Source organism: Drosophila elegans, unplaced genomic scaffold (assembly GCF_018152505.1).
Source record: "Drosophila elegans isolate 14027-0461.03 unplaced genomic scaffold, ASM1815250v1 contig_476, whole genome shotgun sequence".
Lineage (NCBI taxonomy): Eukaryota > Metazoa > Arthropoda > Insecta > Diptera > Drosophilidae > Drosophila > Drosophila elegans.
In genome coordinates, this window is record NW_024545863.1 from 6,185,280 (window position 1) to 6,208,810 (window position 23,531).

Sequence of the window (23,531 nt, forward strand, 5' to 3'; positions counted from 1 at the left end):
TCATAAGAGATAACATGAGCTTTATTAGTGTTTTTTGATTGGAAATTTATATGCCGATACTTGGAAGTTACATATAGACATATAGAATTACATATGTAGTTACATATAGACTCATATCTGTAAGCTTTTACGGTACACTGATAAAACAAAACGCCATCTAGTCTTACTGGTAAAAATAACAGGTACTTAAACATCCTTTTGTCAAAATGCTGTGTTTGAAAATTTGTTTAGTAAAATTTTGTTCTTATAAATACCGTAGATTTTTAGCAGGGATTGGAAGCATGCTGGAAGCGTATTCAGAAGAAATCCCGTTTATGCTCCCCCTGATCCAATTGTATTGGCTTATGACATCGTCAGACATCGAATTTTCGTATTCTTAACTGAACCGCAGAACCCTTAGCTGGTGGAAAATGTGTTTTGAGTCCCACTGGGTTTTATTACTTAAAAAAAACCTTATAAAAAAACGAACTAATAAATGTATGGCATACTTTTAGCTCTGTAGTTACTTAGATAAAGCTTGAAAGTATGCAATAAAATATGACAGGTTTATATACAAAAACAAACTTCACATTTAAAATTGTTAAGTTCACAATTTTAAACGAAAAAACGGGACTCAACATTGTTTATAACTTCACTAGCAATGAGTCAGTTATTTTAGGTTTCATTTTTTTCTGAAGCAAGTAGTTAATGAATTGAAACTTAATAAGATTAATGAGATCTTGTCAACAGATTTGAAGACAACAAGTAATTATAATGTTAGCTTGCACGATAAAACGGCGTATCATTATTACACATTGCTTATAGCTGATAACTACATCGAAGTGTCATGCAAAACGAGGAAAACACCCGACGGGCCTGCTTATCACAAGATACAAGATATCACAAAGCAAAGCCCCCACAGAAGAGAGTGTTATTTCCAAAGAGAGACCGTGCATCTCCCCCAGAACAAGCAGTTTCAAGAGAATGGGAGCTACATATAGAGAGCCCCGAAGAGCGCCACACCGATCTGAATGTGACACAGTTAGCGCAGTGAATTCAATGGGGCACCTATTAAAGATTGAGTAAGAGAGCGAATAACATTAGAACGAGGCGGACCGTTGGAGCACGCACATCGCCGTGGATAGAATAGCGCGTAAAGCAATGTGTTTTTTTATACGATTCCGATAAGTTTGATGTGCGCCGAACGAAAACAAATCCCAAACGCAACCAATGACGAAATTTGGCTGTAACAGATAGAAATAAGCAAGCATCTCGAAGTGAAGTGATCTTTAAAAGCCCCACCTCGCAACATTCTCGACCGATCGGTACAAAATCAAATGCCACGCTATATTAACTGCCGTGTGCCAGTGGAAAAGTTTACTCCCTTCAACCGCGAATCGAAATCGAATTCGTTGCTTTAAAGTCGCTAGCATTTCCATTTGATTTCTCCCCTGCTAATGCCAAACTAATTATATTAGTGTCGAGCGCGTGTCCCCCTTTGGGTCAAGAAGTGCTAATCAACCGCGGCCGCCCTAAAGACGATTCCGGGCCACCAAACAAGTCTACTGTAATGCAAAATTCTTAATAGTGCAATTTAACTCCAATCAGTGCAATATACATATACTGCCAGCATGCAGTCGATGAAAGCCGATGAACTGCCGCCGAATCCGCGGGAACGCTCCAATCCCCTCTCCTCACTCATGTTTTGGTGAGTATGCTGATAGAATTTTTAGTTCTCTAAGCTGTTCTCTTTCTAATAAACTGCTTGATATTGCTAGCAGAATATGCATTTTTGAATGAAATACATTTATGTTAACTCCTAAAAGATATCCGATTTGATATGTCTTAAAAATAAACACAGCAAGTGTGTACATTGTTGCTAAAAATAGTTTTTTCATGCGTTTAAAGCTGTGATGATAAGTAAAAAGTACCCCATCGATGACTAGTTTAGGTGTTTTTTTATCGCTGTGATTTCAATGGGCAACAAGGGGTTGGGGAGCAAACAGCGTGAAAACACTGACAAGTTGATTATTTCATTCAATGGTTCGCTTAATTTGCGTAGCTGAGGCGTGAAAATCTTGTTTCTGGAGATAGCATATCTGTTCAATTGGCTACCAATTGAAGGCGACTCTCAGATTTGGTTTAATTTTTCAAAATAATCCATAGGAAATCAAACTAAAGAAGGCAAGATATCACAACGTGATAAAAAAAATGCTAGCAAACAAATAAATCATAGCTTTGTTAATGATAAAAAACGTATTTTTAGAAGAGGTGTGGATATATCAAATACTGTTCATATTTCGAATAAAAAGATACTATCTGGCAACACACAAAATACATAATTTGATTTATAGAAACTTCATAATACCGATATAAATTCCTTTTGAAAAAAATGACAAGTTAAAGCTAAGCAAAAATTTAAACAGTTTCTTAATCGTTTTACATTTATGCAACAAATAAAGTGAAGTTTATTGGAAACTTGCCAATTAAACTGCTCATTTGTGTCGGCTTATCGTAAAATATAGATGCATTTGGTGTCAGCAAATTTAGTTGCTAGGAAAATATTTGTATACTAAATTCCATTATTATGGGTGTTATTTTTTAGTTGAAAAAAGTACACTAAAACCAAAAAAGGTTTAATTGCCGATTTAAATGTTAATTTTTTCACCGAAACTCGTGTTAGAAAAACTTAATTTTCGCTCTCCAAAGACAATGACCATGTCATACTCGTTTTATTATGCCACATTGGCTAGCAACTGTTTTTTTCTTCTGATAAGCGCCGGGGAATGTCAGTTGTCTGTTCATTTTTTGGTTGTCATAACATCACAAAAGAATTATCAGTATCAGTCCCTGATAACCGAGAGCCTTCTGCTAATTATGTTTTTATTATACTCCCAATAAAAACTACCTACGTGATGCTGATGCAACGTTAAGTTTTGCCATGCCCGTGTTATTTAAAGGGCGGAAGAAGACTCTGGAGCAGAAGGATCTTTATCGCGCCCTGAAAGAACACAAGTCCGGTGAGCTTACTTACTCTTTGAAATTCTCGTACCTAATTAAATGGGAATAATCTTCAAATTCTAGATTCCCTGGGAGATCGCTTGTGTGCAGCCTGGGATGAGCAGGTGGTCAAAAATGAGACACCACGTTTGGGTCGTGCCCTGATGAAAGTGTTTGGCCTTCAATTGTTTTTTACGGGAATATCTCTGTTTATCCAGGAGTTCTTAACCAAGTGGGTAACCTCTGGAAAAGATCATCGTTCTAAATACTAACCGACATCATTATTCATCAACAGAGTCACCCAGCCCATTTGCTTGTTTGGGGTGATGGCATACTTTGCCGGCAATGATCCGGATCTGGCCAAGGCCCAGTTTTATGCAGCGGGTCTAATAGCGGGTTCCGTATTTAGTGTGGTTATCGGTCATCCCTATATGTTGGGCTTACTTCATCTGGGTATGAAGATGCGCGTTGGTAAGTGTGGGGATTATGCTACACAACATTCAATCATCAGTAACCCAATTTTAATTGCAGCCCTCAGTAGCCTCATCTATCGCAAAGCTCTCCGACTGAGTAGAACTGCCCTGGGCGACACCACAGTGGGTCAGGTGGTCAATCTCCTCTCCAACGACGTGGGTCGCTTTGATACCGTTCTGATCAACGTTCATTACTTGTGGATAGCTCCGCTGGAGCTGATTGTAGTCACCTATCTAATGTACCTTGAGGTAAGTGGATGTTTCTAATCAAATCATAAAACCGGTTCCGAACCCAGCCCCTTAAATGTGACCCTTCCCTGAAAAAGCTTTTGATGTCACATAGTGGAATATTTTTTTACTACATAAAATTAAAAAAAAAAATTAATTCTTTTTGGAATACACCTATTAAAACGTTTAAGCTTTCTCTTATGGCAATGGTAGTTGTTCCGGTTCTCAAATAAAGATAGCTACGAGTATCGACAAATTATTTCGTCTTGAATACAAATGTTGTATTATTATCATTAATTATTTATTGTGGTTTTATAAACACATATGATATGGAAGTCCAGATAATTAAAATCAATTTTTTTTGAGGTTCAAATGTAATTAAAAAGATCATTGTGTTTTTATTAATTTAAAAATTAATTTCTTTTCATTTTCAGATTGGCATATCTTCCCTATTTGGTGTTGCGATAATGCTGCTTTTCCTGCCCTTCCAATCGTACCTCGGCAAGCGGACCAGCGTGCTGCGCCTGCGTACCGCTTTGCGGACGGATGAACGCGTTCGCATGATGAACGAGATCATCTCGGGCATCCAGGTTATCAAGATGTACGCATGGGAGAAGCCTTTTGGCAAGGTGGTTGAGCTGACCCGCTTCAATGAGATGCTGTGTATCAAACAAGTCAACTACATTCGCGGCATCCTCATCTCGTTTGCCATGTTCCTGTCACGCATCTTCACCTCATCCAGCCTGATTGCCTTTGTCCTGCTGGGGAATATCCTGAATGCCGAGAGGGCCTTCTTCGTCACTGCCTACTATAATATTCTGCGTCGCTCGGTGACCATGTTTTTCCCGCAGGGAATCTCCCAGTTTGCTGAATTATTGGTTTCTGTACGGCGTTTGGAGACGTTCATGCATCGACCGGAGACTCAGGTCAGGGATAAGTCGAAGATCGTTAGTCCAATTTCGAAGGCGGAATCCCTTAATGGAGACAGTCCCAAGAGCAATGGCATCTCGGAGAACTTGATCGAGTTCAACCAGTTCCAGGCACGTTGGGAGAGCCATTCGCTGGACCCTACGCTGGAGGACATCAATCTGCAGTTGGGACGTCGTAAACTGGTGGCCGTTATTGGACCCGTGGGCGCTGGCAAATCCAGCTTAATCCAAGCCGTGCTCGGCGAGCTGCCGGCGGAAAGCGGCAACCTAAGGGTCAATGGCAGTTACTCGTATGCCGCCCAGGAACCGTGGCTTTTTACGGGCACAGTGCGCCAGAACATCCTGTTCGGCTTGGAGTGGGACAAGCACCGCTATCGCACCGTGATAAAGAAGTGCGCCCTGGAGAGGGACCTTGAACTATTGCCATACGGTGACAAGACGATCGTGGGCGAACGGGGAGCATCGCTTTCTGGCGGACAGAAGGCCAGAATTAGTTTGGCCCGGGCGGTTTACCGAAGAGCTGACATCTATCTGCTGGATGACCCACTTAGTGCCGTGGATACCCACGTTGGGCGCCACTTATTCGATCAGTGTATGCGCGGCTATCTGAGAAGCGAGCTCGTGATCTTAGTCACCCACCAGCTGCAGTTTCTAGAACAAGCCGACCTCATTGTGATCATGGATAAGGGTCGCATTAGTGCCATGGGCACGTACTCATCGATGAAGCGCAGTGGACTGGACTTTGCCAAACTATTGACTTCGCCCAATAAAGAGGATGATGCGCTGGAAGAGGGCGATGGGGCAGGTGGAGAGGGACTAGAGCTCTTAAATGTGCCCTCGATGAGCAGGAGGGGCAGCAAGAATAGTAAACCGAGCACCCGAAACAACAGCTTCACCTCATTGAGCTCCATGGCGGAATCAATGGCACAGGAGGCTTCCACGCAGCTGCAGGAAACTCGAGTGGAGGGCAAGATTGGGTTGGGACTGTACAAGGAGTACCTTACAGCGGGCAGCAGCTGGTTCTTGCTCTTCTTCATGGTCTTTCTCTGCCTGGCCACTCAAATCCTGAGCTCATCGGCGGACTACTTCTTAAGCTATTGGTAAAAGACTCCCTAATTTTAGAAATAATGTAATTAAATGTCATCTTTGACTTTACAGGGTGGACAAAAACGTGTACGCTCAGGCAGATAGTGAGTCGAACCCGGCGGATATGTACGTCTTCGCTGCCCTCAACTTGGCCGTTGTGGTATTCACCATCGTGCGCACCATGCTCTTCTACAAGATTGCTATGCGCAGCTCCACGCAGCTGCACAATGCCATGTACCAGGGCATTACGAGGGCTGCGATGCACTTCTTCAACACGAATCCCTCGGGACGCATTCTGAACCGCTTCTCGAAAGACCTGGGCCAGCTGGACGAGGTCCTGCCCACCGTGATGCTGGATGTGGTGCAGATATTTCTCACTCTACTGGGAATTATTGTGGTGATCTGCATCACTAATCCGTACTACCTCATTTTGACGTTTGCCTTGGCTGTAATATTCTACTATATCAGGGAGTTTTACTTAAAGACCTCGAGGGATGTGAAACGTTTGGAGGCGGTGGCCAGGTCACCTATATACTCCCACCTAAGCGCCACGATAAGCGGCTTGCCTACAATCCGAGCTCTTGGAGCTCAAAAGGAACTCATTGCGGAATTCGACAATCTGCAGGACTTGCACAGTTCCGGATACTACACATTTCTGTCGACCAATCGTGCCTTTGGTTACTACCTGGATTGCTTCTGCACGTTGTATATTGTGATCATCATCCTCAACTACTTTATCAACCCACCGAAAAGTTCTGGAGAAGTGGGTTTGGCCATCACCCAGGCGATGGGCATGACTGGCATGGTGCAGTGGGGCATGCGGCAGTCGGCGGAGCTGGAGAATACGATGACCGCAGTCGAACGAGTGGTGGAGTACGACGAGATCGAGCCGGAGGGCGAGTTCGAGTCCCGCGTGGACAAAAAACCATCTCCGAATTGGCCCGAAAAGGGTGAGATTGTGGCAGAGGATCTGTGCCTGCGCTACTTCCCGGATCCCCAGGCCAAGTACGTGCTGAAGGCCCTCAATTTCCGTATCCGACCCAGTGAAAAAGTGGGCATCGTTGGCCGAACTGGAGCTGGCAAATCCTCGCTGATCAACGCCCTTTTCCGACTCTCCTACAACGAGGGCATCATCACCATCGACGAGAGAGACACGGCTGAGATTGGACTCTTTGACCTGCGCAGCAAGATATCCATCATACCCCAGGAGCCGGTGCTCTTTTCGGGCAGCATGCGCTACAATCTGGATCCCTTCGAGGAGTATAACGATGCCAAGCTGTGGGAGGCGTTGGAGGAGGTGAAATTGAAACCCCTGTTTGCAGAGCTGCCCAGTGGCTTGCAAAGTAAGATCTCCGAAGGGGGCAGCAATTTCAGCGTGGGCCAGCGCCAGTTGGTGTGCCTGGCCAGGGCGATTCTCCGGGAGAATCGCGTTCTAGTCATGGACGAGGCGACGGCCAATGTGGATCCCCAGACGGATGCCCTGATCCAGGCTACCATAAGGAGCAAGTTCCGGGACTGCACTGTGCTGACCATTGCCCATCGCCTGAATACGATTATGGACTCGGATCGTGTGCTGGTGATGGATGCCGGTCATCTTGTCGAATTCGGCTCACCCTACGAGCTTCTCACCTTAAGCGAATCGAAGATCTTCCACAGCATGGTCATGGAAACTGGACAAAACAGCTTCGACAGCCTGCTCAAAGTAGCCGAAAAGGTGAGATGTGAAAATATTGCCCACGATTTTTTTTTTCTTTAATATGATATGTTTTCCGCAGGCGCATCTGAATGCAAGGAAACAGAAATCTGAATAGATTAAAGACCACGTTTCACAGGTATAGGCTAAGTATGTTAAAAGCCAAAAAGGTCTTAATTTCTGGCTGTATGCGCCTTCATAGTTGTACCTAATCCAGCCAGCTGCATTTAAGTTAATTTTCTACTTAAAGTATTATGCCTTCGAACCTAACATACTTATAACATAGGTCTTAAATCTTATTGGTTTACTATAAAATAATCAGCCCAATGAATTGTTAAATATACATAGTCTCAAGAAACTGGACTGTTTTCCCCAAGTTAATTGTTGAACAATCGAAAAAAAAAATATATTTTATACCAAACATTAAAAGTTAAAAGTAAAGTTATAAAATAGTTAAATACCTAAAATGCCAAGCCATAACCGTAATTCACTTTAATCGAACACCAATATTGTGCAATCTAAGAAAATTTATTTGAAAGCATATCAGTGAAAACACCTTACAAAGTTCCGAACATGTAGACCAAGAATTTTCATACTTTTTGATAATTTATGATTGATTTAAAGCCACCAATCAGACCCCACTTGACGTAATTGTGGGGCCCGGGGATCTGTTGGATCGGACTTCAGTAATGGCTCGTTTTGGGGCTGGGGATCTGATCAGGTTGAGTCCCCGAAATAAAAAGTCGACATAGGTCTCGCAGGCCAATAGCAGAACAACCGTCAGTTGGGCCAAAAGTGCATTGATTACAGATGGGTGAGTGTTTGGCCAATTGGCGTGATGGGGAACAAACACAACGTAGAACAAAACGGCGAGATTGCAGATGAGCATCACGCAGGTGAGAATTGAGCGCATCTCCTGTCGTCCAAAGGAGCTCAGTGCCTGCAAGCTGGATAGGATTATCAGGGAGGGAATCAGCAAATGGATTAGCACTAAAAGTGGCATAGCTCCGCTGCAGGAATCCGGAAGAAAAAGACGCGCGGTGTTGGCAAAATAGGTAAAGCTGCACAACCAATATCCAGTTCCAAACAGGGAGACATAGAAGTAAAGGATAATCGACACAGCGAAGCGATAGGACATCTGTAGATGCTTTGAGGGAGTGAGTAGCCTTTGCTCCTTAGTCTCACCCTCCTCCTCCTCCTCCGTTGCCTTGCACTCCTTGTGCACTTCAATCCTCATTTGATACTCCATGATCAGTCCCTGGGCGAAAAGCGATGTAAATGAGTCACTCAAGAGGGCATGGACCGTCAGCAAGTTGAAGACAATTAGCTGCAGACGTGATCGCGGACTGGAACTCCCACCGAAAGTCACCGATGCGAAGGCATAGACGATGTAGGTCCAGTTGGCAGCCATGATGTATATGGGAACCGGCTTGCCCAGCTCCCTGAAGAAGATTCCAATGCCTCCGACAGTCAGTATGCCCAAGTTGATGATCCACACCCGCCACTTGTGATGTTCCTTGCGCAACAATGGACGCACGATCACCAGCACCATGCCAATGGCTTGCAGGCTCACCCTATAATTGGTCGTCATCAGGATCTGCATTCCTTTCTGGGCCCACAGGAATCCGCTCAGCAGGCAGACGAGAGCCAACCAGGCCAGGAATTTGGCAGAGGGATGCACCCAGCCACGTCGGTTGTGGTAGACAACACAAAGGGCATAGGCTAGGCTAAAGGGGCAAGTCCAGTAGAGCGCCAGCACGATCATTGCAGCGGGGGCGAATGCCCATCTAAGGTGGGCCAGCGGTTCAAAGATCCAGTCATCTTTCAGGGGCAACTCGGCCAGGGTCAAGCTCCAGATGCCGAAGGGCACCACCAGGCAGATGACCGTCAAAAGTGGAGCCCATTGCAGGAAGACCAACTGGCCCAGCAAAATGCCCAGCGCAGCTAGAAGAATGGTGGTCCATGTGAGGAAACCCCTGCGTTGATCCTTGGAGTCCCTTGAAAATCGAGAGAGCTTCACCACCAGGTAGCACTGCCAACCCAGAAGTGTCAGCACCGTGGCTACCAGCAGTGGGATGTGGTAGTATCCATGGAAAAACTTCAAGGTCTTTTGGGCCACCTTGATGGCCAGCAGGCTCGTCTCCATGGCCTTGCCTCGCCAACCCATGTCCCCGAGGCGCTTCATCTGGTTCTGATAGTAGGCAATTCTTTGCAGATCCAGATCCTTGGCCGTCGGTAACCACTTTTGGAAGACTCCCATTTCGTGGTGCCGTATTATGGTCTTGGCTTGGGTCAGAAGTTGCAGAGCATTCAGATGCATTGCCTTCCGCTCGTACTCCCGGGATACCTTCATGTAGTCCAGCGGCAGCTCGGCCAAATTGTTGACCGGCGGCGGCAGGCCAATCAGGGCCGACATAAGTGGCGCCAACTGGATCTGGTCCAACTTGGGCACTTGCGGCAGACCACCGCTGTTGTTGACCCCCAAACTGGAGGAAGCATTTTTGGCCAAGCGATTGATGCCGGCGCCCCAGAGAAAGAAGGGCGTATCCCTCTCCTCATCCGATCCACCGCCATGAGAGCCTGAAACGCCAAGATAATACCACCTTACAGAGCTATAGAATTACAACACTCACCGAAATTACTAAGGCCATGGGCTGAAGTGAACAGGTAAGCAGTTCTCGAGTCATCAAATTTGCCCTCGATGAAATCATAGGCATCTCGAATGCTCCGTTGGGTGTTGTGGAGCTTCCTCTGATATTCAATGTCCAGGGGACCAGCTCCACCCACATCTTCTAGGTATACGAACACCACGAGTCTTGTGGAATTCTTTAACACTCTAAAGCATGTATCATTTGACAGACGGACTCGAAGATCAGTGAGGTTCTTCAAACTGAGAACTGCCCCCTCTTCCGTGGCCTTAGTGCGATTGAAGATCGTGTCGAATTTACCAGCCGGCAGTAGCGGTGGAACCCCATTGAAGCCAGCGAACAGGGCCACCAGTGCGGATGTGCCCAGAGTCGGAACACTTGTTCTGGCTATGCCCATCAGGCCCTCGCGCAAAACTATGTCCCGCAGGTAGGAAGCCCTGCTGCAGTTGTGCGCGAAAAGCGTGTCCGTCCGGAGTCCTTCGACAAGGAAGACGATTAGGCGATCGGCGGGCGGGGGAAGGCCCATTTCCGACAGCGTCATCTGCGGCTCCAGTCGATTCAGTGCTCCGGGCTGATTGTATACGCGCCACAGGCACACGATCAGCAGCAGGTGCACCAGCACCGCCTGCGCTTTCCACATCTCCATCATGTTTTTCACTGCTCTGACAAATCGATATTTAAGACGTCGACACAACAGGAACACGACGATATAACACATTGACGACAACTGGGTAACGACTGAACCAACGCCAGCTTAATCTCTGAAATATTCAGAAACTACATTTTCAAGGACTAATAGAAATTTTGAAAATTAAAGCCATTATAAATCAATCTAGTTTTACAAGATATTAACAAGCTCATAAACTATTAATAAGAGTTTTAATTTCAGTCAATAACACATTATTCTAGTGTAGAAATATTACTAAGCTCATAAACTGAAATAAAAAATAAAATTTTGATTTCTTTAAATTATTAATTAACTTTAGAAATCTGCACATATAAAATAAAATCAGTTAATAAATATAAATATTTTTACGCTCAAAAAAGCACCGACTTTAGAGAACCTACAAAAGTTTTTAAAATTATAAATAAACTTTCAAAATCTGCAAATATAAAACAAATTCAGTCAAAAATTTAAAAAAAATCGAGATCTAAGCAATAGGTATTAGTGTTGCCTTTGAGTTTTAGAGAACACGCTAGCCAGAAATCAGCATACCTTAGATAAATTTTGACAGCAATTGCATAGTGGGAAGTCGAAAGAGTTGTATTAATCTGTCAAGGAAGTGCGATTTCTAGAACAATGTTGGATACCTATCAGGGTTTTGCGCTTCTCCAGCTGCTTCTGTTGCTTTCAGTTGTCTTGATCTGCCTGCGATCGACATGCCCGGGCAGCTTGGAACCACAGAAATTGGAGCCGCTGAAGGAGCCACCGCCGGCAGACCGCCTGGTGGTTCTGGTGAGAGACGGCCTGTCCGCCCAGACTTTCTTAGCCAACCGCTGCCGGAACGTGCCGCTGCTGCGGGACCTCTTTTTGCACCAAGGTCTGGTGGGGATCAGTCGTCCGGAGACCACTACCTACCACCCGATATCCCCATACGTCTCACTGTTCTCCGGCCTTAATGAAGATGCGGCAACGGTGGCTCGTGGCTGGCTGCGTAAACCAAACTCTCATGACTCAATATTCAATCGAAGTGACCAAAGCTTTGCTTGGACCACGTCGGAGATACTTAAGCGTTTTCCTCAAATTAACAGAGCCACGGCTATGAATTTTGAAACCTTCGATGCAGACGTTACCAAATCCTGCTCAGATATGGAAGACTCCGTTTGTCGGTCTGTTGAGAGGTTTCTAAATGGTGCATCCCAGCAACTGTTGAACTCCACGGGAGTCATATTCTTTGTCCATATGAGTGGTGTGGAACCATCTTGCGAAAGCCTTCAACTGATTCAAGAAAATGTGTGGAAGCTGTACCAGCGGTTTGAAAAGTCGTTTCCCGACCAAAGAACAGCTTACCTATTCACCTCCAGTCTTGGCGATCCACAAATTAAAAGTAAGTTCTTTAGTATAACAATTTAAAATCTAAATTAATAATTTTCGTTTTCAGGCGAATGCAATTTGGCAGTTGAGTCGCCTTTCTTCCTTTGGGGTTCTGGAGTGGCTCATGTAAAATCCCTGCCAGGTCGGAGTTTTGTGGCCAACGACACGGGTTATAGGCTGCCCCTGCATGTCCTTAACCCACCTCATCTTACAGCACTCATGAGCGCTCTGCTAGGGCTCTCACCGCCAGTCAACAGTCGCGGAATGCTACCTCGGGGAATGCTCAACTCGAGTTTGCGCTATGAGGCCAACGCCATGCTGACCAATGCCAAACAGCTCCTGGCCCAAGCTCGCCGGCTAAGGGAGCTCCATCCCAAAAGCATGCCTGCCTTTTGGCTTGATTTCCACATGATGGACAGCTTTTTAAAGACTGCTGAAGCCCTGAAGAGGCAACACCGATTCAAAGCTCTTCTGGAATACAGCTGCAACTTTATGCCGGTGCTGATCAAGGCAGTGGATTACTTTAAGGACTCGTATCGTCAAATTTTAATCTCAGCGGTAAGTTTTGCTGGAATCGGCTGGCTATATTGCCTACGCTGTCATTTAGCCGTTGGGCGAAAGTGCAGAAACCACATGGAAATCCAGAAGGTGGGCTCTGCTAAGCGGTTGGTGTTCTTCAGGGGACTCCATCGATTGCTGACTGGCTTGCTGGTGATTTACATGCTGCTCGAACGGATTCCATGGCTGGTGCAGGCTATCCTACTAATGCCTTCGCTCTATTGGAGAATGACCCTAAAGATTGTGGGCGAGAGGCCTAAGATGGTGGGCCTGAAGAGTTTGACTTCGTCCGCCTTACTGACACTGATTTGCCTGAGTGGCTTCATCAGGCGTTACAACATGGCCGTGGGCTATGCGGGATTTGCTATTTATACCAATAGAGATGCCTTTCGCAAGCGAGGACTGCAATTCTACCTGTGGATACTCCTGCTTATGGGACTCACCTGTGTAGCTGCACTGCCGGAATCGCTGGGCTGCTCGCAGCCTAAAGCTCTGATGTTCAGTATCCTGCTTACGCTACTACGTCCTTTGGCCTGCGGAGTGTACTTTAATCTCCAGACCTGGCTAAGCAATATCCTCGTGCTCCTCGCTGCCCTTGAGTTCATCCTAGTGGGCTGGCATCCCTGGGCCACTTACATCCTCTCCTGGATATATCTGAGTTATGTGGCCTTCTGGCAGCGACGAAATATGCAGGCCAGCGAACTGGCGTTCTTCAACCTGAGCACCCTTTACACTCTCACCTGCACCTCTTATGAAGCGGTGGTCATCCAAATGCTGGCCATGGAACTGCAACTGGGACTGAGGATGAAGCTGGAGAGGAACGAGGAAATGGGACCAAAGACTGCCGCCCATTATATACTGGTGTACAGCTGGTACTCCCTCTTCGCTATTGGCAGCTTTCCAGCCTTCGATGACTTCCTGGATATATTGCACGAAACCTGTTTTGGATACCTATCACTGACCTATGGTCTGGTGATGGTAATGAAGTTGCTGCTACCCTGGCTGCTGGTGCTCTGCATCCTGGTGGGAAGCTACAAGGATCTTGGTTCCCACGAGCGTCAGATCTTCGTGAGGTTGCTGCTCATGAGTAGTGCCATGTCGCTGGTTCTTCTGCATCGACTCACCGCCGTGGGACCCTGGAGGGAAATCTTCAGCAGATTCGCGGGGTTTGCGGTGGTCCAGGTCTTTCCACTTATCTGGTTGCTAATGTGGCGATTGGCGCAACTTAAAGTGGGATGCAAGTGGATGTCCCAGATTCCCGAAAGAGTTACTGTTCGTTAAACAAATATCTTTAAATAAAGTTTGGCTCTTAATTTGTAGAATATTTCAAAAATATATTGCTTTAACAGATTTCAATAATTTGTATTTTTGTTTTTATTTACAATAATTCGTATAACAATTTATACAATTTGCTTATGTTAATTAACAGTATATAAACAATATTTAAAATTAGTAAGCCTGATTTTTATAATCATTTAAAATAGGTAAGCTATGTAAAAATCAATTATTTAATTCTAACAACACAAATAAATTTAAGTACTACTTCAATAGTTGTTTAAAACCAAATAAACATATTTCATTTACTGTTAAATATTTTGTAACGAACATTTAAAACTTCTGGCAACGCAAAAGTAAGTAAGGGCCTTCAACGTTGCCACACGGTTTCTAGCCTATCAAATATCGATAACTGCATCGGCTATCGCGCAGTAGTTGCTTCTTTGCCATCGCCAATCTCGCTCTCCCTTATTTTGCATAGAAAATAAACAAAAAGCTCTGCGGAAATAATGTTTTCACAATAAAATCCAACACATTTGTGCTGGCGCAAGTGTGTTCTGTGATATTGAACCGAAAAAGAAATCGGAAACCATCGTGAAATATAAGCTATTGCGCATTCCTCGGAAGCAAATACCAGAAGTAGCAGCAGCAACAACAACTACGAGAACAGCATAGCAAAAGGTGAGGCAAAAAGTTTACATGTGAATGTGGAGGCGGGCGGTGTAGGAACGGTGGACTGTTAATAACAACAATTGCCCTGTATTGTGCACACACTCACACACACTTGGGCACTGCTTTACTCATTTTGGAGCGCGTAGGCAAAATGGCAGCCAAAATTGTCAGCTAAGAAATGAATGGGCTAAAATAGTTTAGTCTTCAACATGCCACCCACCACCCACCGCCAACCCACAAAGGTGACGCGCCGCCACCGAGACTTGCGATCTTGTTTTATATCACCCGGGGCACCTCGCAATTCGATAAGGGTTCTCGTTCCGTTTCTCGACCGGATCGGTAGGCCTCGAAGGCCGCAATTTGTCGTCTATATCACAGTCATTATCAGATTGCATTTGTGTGTGTGTGCACTGCTTTCGCACTGCGTTTTCCCCTTTCGCTGATTTTGCACCCTGTTCTACAACGGGTATAATGTTTTTGATAAAATTGCAATATGAAATGATTGTAATTTCATAAATTGAAGTCATACCCTGGATTTTTGGATAACTACTTTTTTACCCCCTGTCTTGCATATTCACTGTCAATCTGCGTTTCGAGATATGAATACCAAACCTAAGATGTTTTCTGTAATGAATACAGACTCAAGACAATTTATACTTTATTATTATTAATCTTTTTGAGAGACCATTTCGAATGATTAACTTATACTATTTATTTTTCAATAAGAATATAAAAGGCAGTTAGTGTTGTTTTTTGATCATCATATCCGGGCCAGTTTACATAAATAAATATAAACATTATAAATAAATATCTCAGTCTACTATTTATTTATAATGTTTATATTTATTGCAATTTTAAACTTTTACGAAAGTCTTTTTTCATTAGGTGCTCCTAAAGTTTAAATTCGTATAAAATTATAGAAAACGTTAAAACGATCGACGTTTGGTGTAGAGTATTCCACGTCTCGTTTTTCCAACGTCCAGCCCTTATATCTGGCTTCTTTTGTCTTGATTTTACAATTATTCAGCCACTTGTTCTGGCGCAGACACAGTTGCCTCAATTAGTTTTTGTTTTTGCGACTGTCGCTGAGGTGAAGTGAGTTGCTCATTAAGCGAACTCGAGCATCCGGCGATGCATGTGGAAATGGAAGTGACACTGGCGCGGGCCCACTATCCCACTATCATCAGACATGGAAGAATCTAGTGGATATATACAGGAAACTTTCACTGTTCCATTCTGTTGTGCGGCATCTACCGATTAGTAATTACCTCGTTTTAGTAATTATGTCCTTTAACTAATCTAAGAAGGAAACAAGTTAGATAGACGGTAAAAGTGCCTTTTCTGCACTTTTAGTAGACTTAGAAAAGCTTCAAGAGGATGATGTGTGACCCCCAGCACATTATATTTCATGCTCAATTAGTAGTTATCTCCCAGAAATAGCCTAATTTTGCGTTCACCAACTTGATAACGATAACATTTCGAGGTTGCCGAAAAAATAATGTGAGGCATCACAAAGATTGATACTCAACCCCTTAGCGAAAGAGGGAAGTAGTGGACTTAATTGCGCACTTGTCGTTTTAAAAGTACGGAGAGCCTCTCCCTCGTCTATTTATCTGTACCTCTGTACCAGTGAATTTGCATACACAATTAGTGGGTGCTGTTAGTGGGCGTACATGTTGATCGTTAACGATTTGTGTTTTCAGTTCACAGTCGCTGCGGCCGGAGAGCTGGGATTGGCGATGGCCACGGCACAGCGATCCCTGGACACCATCTCCCTCTGCTCGACCGTCTCCAGCTGCCCGGACCGAAATGGCTTCTACGGCGGATTCCAGCGCTCCGACAAGCCCAAGGAGCCGCTGTCCAAGGCGCAGATCATCGCACGGGAGAAGAAGTGGCTCTACATGATCGACAACTGGTCCATTTACATGTCCAAAAACTACAAAAAGGTGAGATTTTATCCTTAACATCTTAACTATATAGTTGATCCCAATGCATGCCTGAAACTAATTCTTGTCATTATCATGCAGATCAGAGATCGATGTCGCAAGGGTATACCAAAGTCGGTGCGGCCCAAGGCCTGGTTCTATTTATCGGGGGCGTATCTGCTAAAGAAGAAGAACCCTAACGTGTACCACGAGCTGCTGGAAAAGCCCGGAAATCCAACGACCATTGAGGAGATCAAGAAGGACAAGCATCGCCAGTTTCCGTTCCACGAAATGTTTCTCGACGAACAGAAGGTCGGACAGATCGAACTGTTTAACGTGCTAAAGGCCTACTCGATATATAATCCCAAGGTGGGTTTCTGCCAGGCGCAGGCACCGATAGCCGCTTTCCTATTGATGCACCTGCCCGCGGAGGACGCCTTCTGGGTTTTCGTCAGCGTTTGCGATGTGTAAGTTAAGTTTGAAGAACAAAAAGCATTTGGAATTAAATGTATTTAACTTGTTTTCACAGCTACCTGCAGGACTACTTCATACCCGGCTTGGAGGTGATCCAAAACGATGCGGGCATCCTGGAGGGACTGCTGAAGAAGACGTGCCCGCCCGTGTACCGGCACTTACAAAAGCACAAAGTGGAGCCGCTGCTCTACATGACCGATTGGTTTCTATGTGCGATGACCCGCACTCTGCCCTGGGAGACGCTGCTGCGCGTTTGGGACTGTTTTCTGGCCGAGGGCATTCGGGTGATCTTCAAGGTGGCCCTGGTCATCATTGGGGCTTCGCTCAGCCGGCACAAGGTGAGGAAGACATGCACCGGACTCTGCGAAACGCTGGCCGTTCTGCGGTCCCCCGAGGAGCACATCGTGGAGGAGGACTTTATCATCAACAATATGATGCGGCTGAATCTGCGCGTCGAGGACTTCCAGATCGAGCACACGCGCCAAAAGGCTCGACGTGCCAAACAGAAGGCGCAGCAGGAGGCAGAGTCCAGCGGTTCCGGCAACGGGCATCGACGTAATATGCCAACGTTGTGAGGCATCGCAACTACTACTATTTCAACAAATTGTTACTAAACACACAAACAACACAGCATAGTTGCATAAGATTTGTACGTTTAAAGTCGAATAGGAGGCAGGTGGTGCACAAAGTGGATGGGAGACGAGTGACCGCAAACTGGTTCAGACAGTTGCTGGTCAGTCAATTACGGAGACATCATTCCATGCAATCAGTTTGCCTAATTTTAAGACAATTCTTTTGTTGAGCACACTCGGGCTGGACTTGTATCGGTATTTGTTTTCGTATTATTCAATTAGTGGCAATTATTACAAGCGTGCAATTTGTTTATGCTTTTCAAAAGTATTTATTACATATTTATTATTATTGTGTAACATTTAAAGCGTTAGAGTTAGAGTTGAGTTGAGGACCCCGAACATATCGTATGATTATTATCACCATCCCAAGGCAGCTGACTGAAGGACTCGAGAAATATATAGTTTGGAATTTTTACTACTTTATCCGTATTCACTACGAGACGAGAATGTTGATATTTACCTACGATGCGTTGATGCGTTACGAACGACTTCTGTTGTGCCCCCAGCCTGAAAAGTTTGGAGACCAGTTTTGTGACGGGTTTTTAGGCAAAATTAATATTAAACTTTAATACTAATAAAACAAAATATACCGAAATATTAACAACAAAACTTTGTTTTTCCGTAATACTAAAAAAGGGGGTTGAATAACCGGGGTAAAAGTAAAGACAACAAACTGTAACCGAAGTGGTAAAAATGTATTTAAAGTTTTTTCTTTTATTTTAATTTTGATAATATCAGGTTATTTTCATAAAGATTAGGCTGGGAAATAAATAGCTTAGGTACTTAAGTCTACTAATTTAAAAGTGTGGCCTAAAGTTAACCTATAGCTAAGAGTCCACAATAGGAGTTAGGCTTTATCTATGGGTAATCTCATGAAAGGGCAGCCCTTAAGGGCGACTATCAGATTATGCATACCACTGGAAGTACAGGTGTTATGGACGAGTATTAAGGTTAATTCGATTTGTGGGATATAAGAAACTGATAAATCTGAGTGGCAACTTGTAATCTTTGTCTTTTTAAATAAATCTTTTCGGGGTGCAGAAGAGAAATCAATATATTCTCAAAATGGAAATTAAATTTGAGTTTGGCACTATTTCCTGAAAGACGGTAGACAAATGTGATTATTTTTGATTTTTTTCCTATTTTATCTGTACATTTAAAATGTCTACAATTTTGTTAGGCGTAAGCTTTTGTTGAGACAATAATGTTGGCAAGTAAATATATTTTCCTAAGAGCAAAAACCTTAAAATGGGGTTCTCAAAAAGTAAAACTTAACTAGATCTTGCTTTAATAAGGTACCATCAACAAAAAAGGTACACAGTTAAAAAAAAGTTTTAAAAATAACGACAAAAATATAACGTTATAGTGGTACTAGTTCTCTTTAATCCACTAATTTCGTGGCTTTTTGAGATTCCGTTTAGTAAATAAAAATAATTTCTAAAGATTACATTCTGCCACTAGGATTTGTTGCCGAAGAAATCGAAAAAAATCTTGTGACCCTAGCCCAGCAGATAATGATCCTCGAATTCGTCCTCATCATCCAATAAGTGCGGCGGCAGCGGCATATACGGTCCCGAATCCTGACCAGCCTGATTGTCTTCGTTTGCGGGCAGTTCCGTTGCGTCCTCCTGCTCCTTCTCCTCCAGGACGATCTGCTCGCGAAGCAATATCATCTCGCTTTCGCCCACTGTTGGATGGTGCTTCCGGAGGTGCTGTTGCAGCTCACGGAGGCTGTGAAATCCACTTGCCGCTACTGATTCTGCTGAACCCTCATCGCCGCTCTGCTTACAGAGTTTGCAACGGATGTAGGCCGCGTGGGGCAGGTGCTGGAAACGGTGGAACTGCAGCACCCACTGTCGCTTCGTCTGCAGCTCCTCGTCACAGTCCTGGCAGCGGAAGAGGTCCTCGCCCACTTTGCTCATGTGCAACAGGTCCAGTTTGGCCAGACCGTGGTAGTCGTTGATGTGCTCGCGCCACTGCTTCTTGTTGCGGGTTGTAAAGTTGTCGCCGCACTGCGGACAAGCCATGTGGTAGATGGAGCGTAGCTGCGTCTCCTGATCCGGCTCCTCCTCTTCCAAGTCCCGGTGCGGGCGATTGTCACACCGATTGGTGTCGCGATTGAGGTGCTTAAAGAACATTTGCTTGCGCACAAACTCGCCGTCGCAGGTTAAACACTTGAAGGATCGATGCGGCAGATGGCGGAACTTGTGCGACTGCAGCTGCCCTATGGCTCCCTTGGTGTGGGTCACGGTCACCCGCTTGTAGCACTCCAGGCATAGGTAGTGATGGTTGTCGATCTGCCGGAAGTTGAGGCCCTCGCGGCTGTTAAAGTTGTGCTGCTCCACGATGTGCTTGCGCCAGAAGGCGTGCGAGTCAAAGTTCTGGTTGCACTTGGGGCAGAAGTACGTGATGAAGTCCAAGTCCACGGCATTGTGGTACGAGATGCTGTCCTCCAGGGTGTTGAGACCAGCGGGTCGAGTGGGCAGTCCGCCGGGTTGCGGCTTAAGAGAGCGAACGATCGCAGAGGAGGCTGCCGACGCTGCAGAGGAGGAGCATCCGGGTGGAGAGGACGCTGGCGGCGGCGTGGGAGATGGCACTCTGGGCTTCTCCCTACTGGCGTCCTTGTAGCGGCCAAACACATGCTTCGGCTTGGTGACCATCACCGGCGTCTCCCTGTCGAAGATGCTGTGGCGGGCCCTCAAATGCGCCGCTATGTTCGGCTTGTGATTGTAGCAGGTGCCGCAGATCAGGCACTTGAGGTACAGTCGGTAGGGCAGGTGGCGGAAGTGGTGGTCCTGCAAGCCCTTCAGCTTCGAGTTGCACACAATGTCCTTGCACTGGGTGCACTGGTAGCGATATTTGTCCAATTGCCGCATGTTAAGATACTGCCGCTTGTCGAAGTTGTGAACCTCGTTGATGTGGCGCCGCCACTCGAACTGCGTCTTGTACTCCATGCCGCAAGAGGGACAGAGGAAGATGTAGTTTTGTTCCACGGTGGGAATGGATGGGTCCGCGTTGGCCGTTGCCTGCCTATGCCTCCTGCCCACTGTCTTCCGGCAGCGCTTCTCGCTTATGTGAACCCGCACGGCCGCCTGGGTGGGGAAGAGTGTGCCGCAGTGGACGCATTTGTAGCGATGATGGTTGCCTTGCGACAATGACGGCAATGGCGCCGGCGGCGGTGGTGGTGGTGCGGGCGGCGCAACAGGGTAATCCTCCTCATCCGCCTGCATTTGTTCGCCAAAGTCGTTGTCCTCCTCCAAGCCGCCGCCTTGCTCCACGTCGTCCAAGTAGATTATCTCGTACGTTTCATTGGCGATCGTGACGATCTGCTTGCGAGGTGGCTTGGTGGGAGTGGGCATCAGGGCAGGGCCGCCAACTCCGCCCGCGGACTTTCGTGGCCCACAACCAACGCGATGATAGGTAGCCAGATGCTTCACAAGTCCCTTTCTGTCCGTGTAGGACTTGTGGCACTTGCGGCACCTGGCATACGCCTTGAACGGCAGATGAGTGATCCTGTGCTGCTGGGCATTCTGGATGCCATAAGCATTCGTGATGATCTTCTCGCACTCCGTGCACTTCAGCTGCCGCTCGTTGATCATCTCGAAGTTCAGCTTGGACAGATCGTTCATGTTGTGCGCCATAACGACGTGGGTGCGCCAGTGTTTCTTTTCGATGAACTCCTTGCCGCACTGCGGACAGAGGTAGTCGATGTGAGGCTCGTAGATGTCATCGCTGCTGATGCGACCGCCACGTCTAGGTGCGTCTTCAAAATAGGGAGAATCCTCGTCCAAGACGGCGCCGTTTCCTTCGACGTTTCCATTGTCCTCGAAACATTCATCCTCATTCATCATCATGGCGTTGGGAGCGTCCTCCTCCTCCTCGGCCTCCTCTGACATCAGCGTATCCATATGGTGCTGCTGCAGCAGATGCCTCACCACTTCTTGATGATCCTTGAATCCCTTGTAGCAAAGTTTGCATCGCAGCCACTCAGGGTGCGATAAATGGCTGAATTTGTGGGCGCGCAGCGATTTGATGGTGTTGGGAGTCACAATCTTAAAGACGAAAGAAAGAAATCTATTAATATTTGCGATTTTTTTGTGGTAAAAAAGCAACTACAGTTTTTAAAGATTTGTTTGAATAGTTCATATGGCCAGTCTAGGCTCACCTTCTTGCACTCGAGGCACTGCATCTGCATGTCTACGCTCCGGAAATTAAGTCCCCGCCGGCTGACATAGTCGTGGACGAACTCGATGTGCTGGCTCCACTGGGCGTGGGTGTCGCACTCGGTGCCGCAATCGGGGCACATGTAGTGGATGTAATCCTCGCACAGCTCGGCTGCTCCTCGACAGCCAGGAGCCTTTTTCTTGGCAACCTCCTCGGGCAATGACTGCTCCACAGCGCCAGACTCATCGGCATCCGGCTCGAGCAGTTCATTCCGCACCTCTATGCGATCAGAGTCATCCACGAAGTCACTATCACCGCGAAAGCTCTTCTCCCGCTGCAGCTGCTCAGTGCGCGATTCCCGCACGCGTGTCTTTCGGCCAGCCGCATTGTATCCCTCCCGCATCATGGCCACCACTTCGTCGCAGTGCACCATGCGCAGGTGCACCATTAGATCTTGCCTGTCGTGGGAAAGATCGCATTTAGAATGAGACTCTAGATGGGATAATTTGAGCCTTACCTGTATTTGTACTCCCGCTTGCAGATGTAGCACTTGGTGCACCTGAAAGGCAGGTGGGTAAACTTGTGCTTCAGCAGGTTTTCGCGACTGTGCATGGCGATCCGCTTGTTGCACTCCCTGCAGCGCTGATACAGCTTGTCCAGCGGCGAGAAGTTCAAGCCACGCAGCGTGTTATATTTGTGGATGTGGTTCATGTGCCGCTTCCAGTGGTCCTGTTGCCGGAACTCACCACCGCAGGCGGGGCATATGTAGACCACGCCCAGCTCGTAGTTAATGGGCACCCCGTTTTCATCCGTGGCATTGATCTGTGAGGTGGTGGGCCGCACTGAGAGTCCCGGTCCCAATCTGGGACGACCCATAGTTCCGGGCTGCGAGTGACGCTGCATGGGAGGACGCACTTGGACACCCATTGCTCCTGCAGGAGCCAAAACCGGTGGCTGTGACTCCGATATGCTTACAATGGGCTCCATGTCGAAGTCAAAGAGGGCATCGTCGTCGGGATCGGGTTGTTTTGGTCCCTTGGTGCCACCCTCGTAGGTCTCCTCCTCCTCCTCCCTGTCGTCCTCTTCGCCATCCAGCAGGTCATCTATGGCATCGCCTGCTTCCAGGATCTCCGAGTCGCCCGGAAAGTCGTCATTGCCATTGCCATTGCCATACTGCTCGCTGTCCTCCAGTTCCGCCTCCCCGCCCTCCTCGAAATCCGCGGAGAACATCGACGTCCACAAATCCATGCCCTCCATTTTGGTCGCAGAAGACGTCTTTTTTGTGCGACAGCTTGCGTCTTCAGCAGGTTTTGGGTGTGTGTGTGCGTGAGAACTAGTTTTCGTATCCTATTCCACAATTGGTCAAAAAGTCGGCTGCCTGATTTTTCACTTTGTGGAGCTCTACTGCGGTTTTCCGGAGCCCAGCTTCCATCTTCACCCACGCAGCACTCGCGCACTCGCCACTTGGTCTGATTGCATCTGCGTTTCGCCCACTAAAGCATTGGGAATATGGCAAAAACTTCAACTTTTATTAGTCTGCAAAAATCAGAGCCATTTTGTTTGCGGCGTCGAATGGTCACGGGCCGCGAATAAACTATGACGGCGCGATGAAGCGTTGCCAGACCACGTCATTGGGTATCGATAATATCAGCGTCACGACAATCGATAGATTAACGGTTTTTTTAAACGTTGGCGCCAAAATTAATCCTGTTCAGTAAAGATTTAGATATTTTTACCATTTTTAATTTATAACATAAAAA

At 46.3% G+C, this 23,531-nt stretch overlaps 5 protein-coding genes across 5 annotated transcripts; 3 read left to right on the plus strand and 2 right to left on the minus strand.

Moving 5' to 3' along the window:
• Positions 1–1,092: 1,092 nt before the first annotated feature.
• Positions 1,093–7,764, plus strand: LOC108140627 (probable multidrug resistance-associated protein lethal(2)03659). The gene is made up of 8 exons (XM_017263543.2): positions 1,093–1,687; positions 2,914–2,999; positions 3,064–3,211; positions 3,275–3,450; positions 3,511–3,701; positions 4,115–5,709; positions 5,768–7,409; positions 7,471–7,764. The coding sequence occupies exons 1-8, from the start codon at positions 1,611–1,613 to the stop codon at positions 7,504–7,506; spliced, it is 3,951 nt and encodes a 1,316-aa protein (XP_017119032.1). The 5' UTR covers positions 1,093–1,610; the 3' UTR covers positions 7,507–7,764.
• A 136-nt stretch (positions 7,765–7,900) lies between these two features.
• LOC108140628 (GPI ethanolamine phosphate transferase 1) lies at positions 7,901–10,789 on the minus strand. Its single transcript, XM_017263545.2, has 2 exons — positions 10,022–10,789; positions 7,901–9,968 (listed from the first exon to the last, which is right to left on the minus strand). Exons 1-2 carry the CDS (start codon positions 10,752–10,754, stop codon positions 8,020–8,022), a joined length of 2,682 nt encoding a protein of 893 aa, XP_017119034.1. The 5' UTR covers positions 10,755–10,789; the 3' UTR covers positions 7,901–8,019.
• Positions 10,790–11,121: 332 nt separating this feature from the next.
• Positions 11,122–13,929, plus strand: LOC108140361 (GPI ethanolamine phosphate transferase 1). Its single transcript, XM_017263055.2, has 2 exons — positions 11,122–12,084; positions 12,139–13,929. The coding sequence occupies exons 1-2, from the start codon at positions 11,337–11,339 to the stop codon at positions 13,908–13,910; spliced, it is 2,520 nt and encodes an 839-aa protein (XP_017118544.1). The 5' UTR covers positions 11,122–11,336; the 3' UTR covers positions 13,911–13,929.
• A 401-nt stretch (positions 13,930–14,330) lies between these two features.
• LOC108140773 (TBC1 domain family member whacked) lies at positions 14,331–18,202 on the plus strand. Its single transcript, XM_017263761.2, has 4 exons — positions 14,331–14,585; positions 16,280–16,522; positions 16,604–16,968; positions 17,031–18,202. The coding sequence occupies exons 2-4, from the start codon at positions 16,316–16,318 to the stop codon at positions 17,548–17,550; spliced, it is 1,092 nt and encodes a 363-aa protein (XP_017119250.1). The 5' UTR covers positions 14,331–14,585; positions 16,280–16,315; the 3' UTR covers positions 17,551–18,202.
• Positions 18,203–18,301: 99 nt separating this feature from the next.
• On the minus strand, positions 18,302–23,347 carry LOC108140667 (zinc finger protein Xfin). The gene is made up of 3 exons (XM_017263610.2): positions 22,289–23,347; positions 21,773–22,229; positions 18,302–21,659 (listed from the first exon to the last, which is right to left on the minus strand). The coding sequence occupies exons 1-3, from the start codon at positions 23,026–23,028 to the stop codon at positions 19,107–19,109; spliced, it is 3,750 nt and encodes a 1,249-aa protein (XP_017119099.1). The 5' UTR covers positions 23,029–23,347; the 3' UTR covers positions 18,302–19,106.
• Positions 23,348–23,531: the final 184 nt, after the last annotated feature.